The sequence below is a fragment of the Sinocyclocheilus rhinocerous genome, unplaced genomic scaffold, assembly GCF_001515625.1.
Source record: "Sinocyclocheilus rhinocerous isolate Xijiao unplaced genomic scaffold, SAMN03320098_v1.1 scaffold1648, whole genome shotgun sequence".
NCBI lineage: Eukaryota > Metazoa > Chordata > Actinopteri > Cypriniformes > Cyprinidae > Sinocyclocheilus > Sinocyclocheilus rhinocerous.
In genome coordinates this window covers 1,020,378-1,023,363 of record NW_015647958.1, presented here as the reverse complement: position 1 = coordinate 1,023,363, position 2,986 = coordinate 1,020,378, and the positions used below count along the sequence as shown (strand labels likewise).

At 39.0% G+C, this 2,986-nt stretch overlaps 1 protein-coding gene across 1 annotated transcript in view; it reads left to right on the top strand.

Moving 5' to 3' along the window:
• The window catches only part of LOC107709439 (replication factor C subunit 1-like), a 14,849-nt gene extending 12,027 nt beyond the window's left edge, over positions 1–2,822 (top strand). Inside the window, exons 21-24 of the mRNA XM_016513913.1 lie at positions 1,474–1,591; positions 1,830–1,975; positions 2,085–2,298; positions 2,496–2,822. Coding sequence (XP_016369399.1) covers positions 1,474–1,591; positions 1,830–1,975; positions 2,085–2,298; positions 2,496–2,822 — 805 coding nt within the window. The remainder of the gene's footprint in view (positions 1–1,473; positions 1,592–1,829; positions 1,976–2,084; positions 2,299–2,495) is intronic.
• Positions 2,823–2,986: the final 164 nt, after the last annotated feature.

Sequence of the window (2,986 nt, the reverse complement as noted above, 5' to 3'; positions counted from 1 at the left end):
TGTTCCCGGAGGCGGGGTTTATGTAAAATTCTGGGTTCTTGACGTAACGGACCCGGGAAGTAACTCCTTGTAGTCCCTTACGAGCCGTTTTTGTAGGCATTAAACTGCCAGAATTTTAAAAGACGATATCTCCGTTTGCATCGAACTTTCAGCTTTGTAACTTTGCAGATATTGTTTATGATCGAACAGCAACATTACACACTAACTAACGTTAAAAAACTGAAATCGCAATCAACCACCCCTTTAAACATCATACATATACTTACTATAGTAATAACAGTAAATTGTGCATAATTACAAGCAACGTAACCCTAAACCAAACTCTAATCCTAACCATAACTTTCAGTGCATGTTATTAATTAATATTATACCATGGTCTGTCTGAATACTCGATTCTGATTGGCTGGCAGGTATGCATTAAAACCGTTTAATGCACAGTTAGTTTCAAATCAGTTTAATCACCATTCTATATTAATGCGCTGCTTTAATTGATGCACACGAACCCACACACACAGAGAGAGAGATCGGAGATTGTGCTGCACACACACAGAAACTTGTTGTCAACGCTGCCCCATGACTTTTATTAATAAAATAGTCTAGATACTAGATCGCTACATTATATTCCTCAGCAACGAGGTGGTAATCGCTGTTTTTGAAGTAATTAAACACAGCTTCGTTGTTTGTAGAGAGACGTGCAGACGCAGGTAACGCACACAACTGTCATCTCTCTCTCGATCGATTGATCGATAATTCATACAAATATAATAATCAATTCAAATATATGTGATCTTACCGCACTATTTCATCTCTGTGTCTGATTTGAAGCGGGCAGAATGCTAGCATTTGACACTCTGTGTCATTTTTACCCTTCCGGTCAAATATTGCACTGTGAATATTATTAACAGCTTTAACATGTCAATGCTGGCAAATGACCATGGTATAAGCGGGATAATGCACGCCTAGCTGTGTGTTAAACGATTTTAATGCACTTCCTGGCCTCCAAGTCGTGCATTAAAATCATTAAATGCACAGCTAGCCATGCATTATCCCTTACTTAACCCATTACTTAACTTTAAATTTGTACAAGAGCACCTTAAAATAAAGTGTAACCCAATCTTCCTATAAAAAGTTGCATTTGCTGAATCAAAGGAAGTTCTTTGGAGAACAAAGAAACAAATGTGTCAGGTCTGTTGGTTTGCATTTCCACCTAATGTACAGATGTATTTTGACTTTGGAATGATGAATTTGGCTTACTGTCTTTAGAAAGATGAGCTAAACTTTTAATATTATCACTGTATACACAATTTTCCCTAATTTTGTGTCAGCAAACTTATTGTACTGACCATCCATAACACACAATAACATTTGCAGCTTGTAATTTGTGCACCATGTATTTATTTCAAGACTTATTAAGTCTATTCTGACTGTAAATGAAAGCGTGATGGTATAATTGTGACATTTGATGTTCATCAGGGGAAATCTGAAGAATCATTTGGTGTTGTTGAGTAAAACAGCAGACAGCATTTGCGATGGAGATTTAGTGGACAAACAGATCCGCTCCAGACAGGCATGGTCTCTGCTTCCCACACAGGTAACGTACTTTCCTGCCATTATCTTCTCATCGGTGTTGACCAACAAATCCTCAGTCAACAGCTTTGATTGCTGCAGCAGCACTGAGATAATCAGAGGCAGAAACGATGAAACAAATATTTCTGCTGCAGCACTGATTTGTAACATATTACAAAATCCGTTCACATAGGTTAAGTGTTTTCACATAGATCAGTGAAAACAAACTTTTTTTTTTTAATGAATCTTGTTTTTTTCCCCAGGCGATTTATGCGAGCGTGTTGCCGGGGGAGCTGATGCGGGGTTATATGAGTCAGTTTCCGACTTTTCCCAGCTGGTTGGGCAAGTTCTCATCAGCTGGCAAACACAGGCGCATCATACAGGAGCTTGCTTCACACATGAGCCTAAAGTGAGAAAACACAAACACTTCTCACACTTTCTTCCTTCTTGTCTAAAGTATGAACTCTTTAAGCTGCATTTATGCTTCCCTAAAATCTTGCCTCTTTCTCATCCTGCAGAACGTTAAGTAGTAAGGAAGCCATGAATCTGGATTACCTGCCGTATTTGCGCTCAGCAATATTAGAGTCTCTTCAGTCGCAAGGTTCAGAGGGAGCCAGTCAGAGTGTGAAGCTCATGGATGATTACGACATCATCAAAGAGGATGTTGATAACATGATGGAGATCAGCATGTGGGGCGGACAGCCGGATCCTTACTCTAAACTAGACTCCAAGGTGTGTGTGTGTGTGTTTGATTTTCTGTGCATATTGTAGAGTTCTCCTCCAGGACTAGAAACCGGTGGTCCAGTTGACAGTTCATTGCTTTGACAGATGCCTGCTCAGTCCGAGTTAATTGTTTTAACTGTAAAACATCTGGAGGTGCTGTATGCCACACTTTATCCCCATCAGCTGTTTTTTTTTCCTTTCTGCAGGTGAAAGCTGCATTTACAAGAGCCTACAATAAGGAATCCCATCTTACGCCGTACTCTTTACAAGTGGTTAAGAAAAGCCGTAAAGGTGCTGTTGACCCCGAGCTTATAGGAGAGCTTAACGGTGAATCTCAGTTTCAGGAAGAGGAAGAAGACAATGGGGTTACCGCAGATGCAATGATAAAGGTAGATATCAAAATAGCAATTCAGCGGCTCTCGTTTCGACTGTCCGTGTTTTACAATCATGTTGACCTCAATAACATCTGCAAGGGCAAGTTCACCCAGAAATGTAAATTCTGTCATCAGTTACTTACCTACATGTTGTTTTAAACACATAATACTTTTCATCGTCGAAACACAAATGAAGATACATTTAACCTTCTGGTGTTGTTTGGTCTTTATTTAACTGAAAAATTAAGTTTTTTTTTTACTTCATCAGAATGGTACGAAACTTGGAAAAGGTTTTGGCACAATAAAAAAAAAAAAAAAATCAC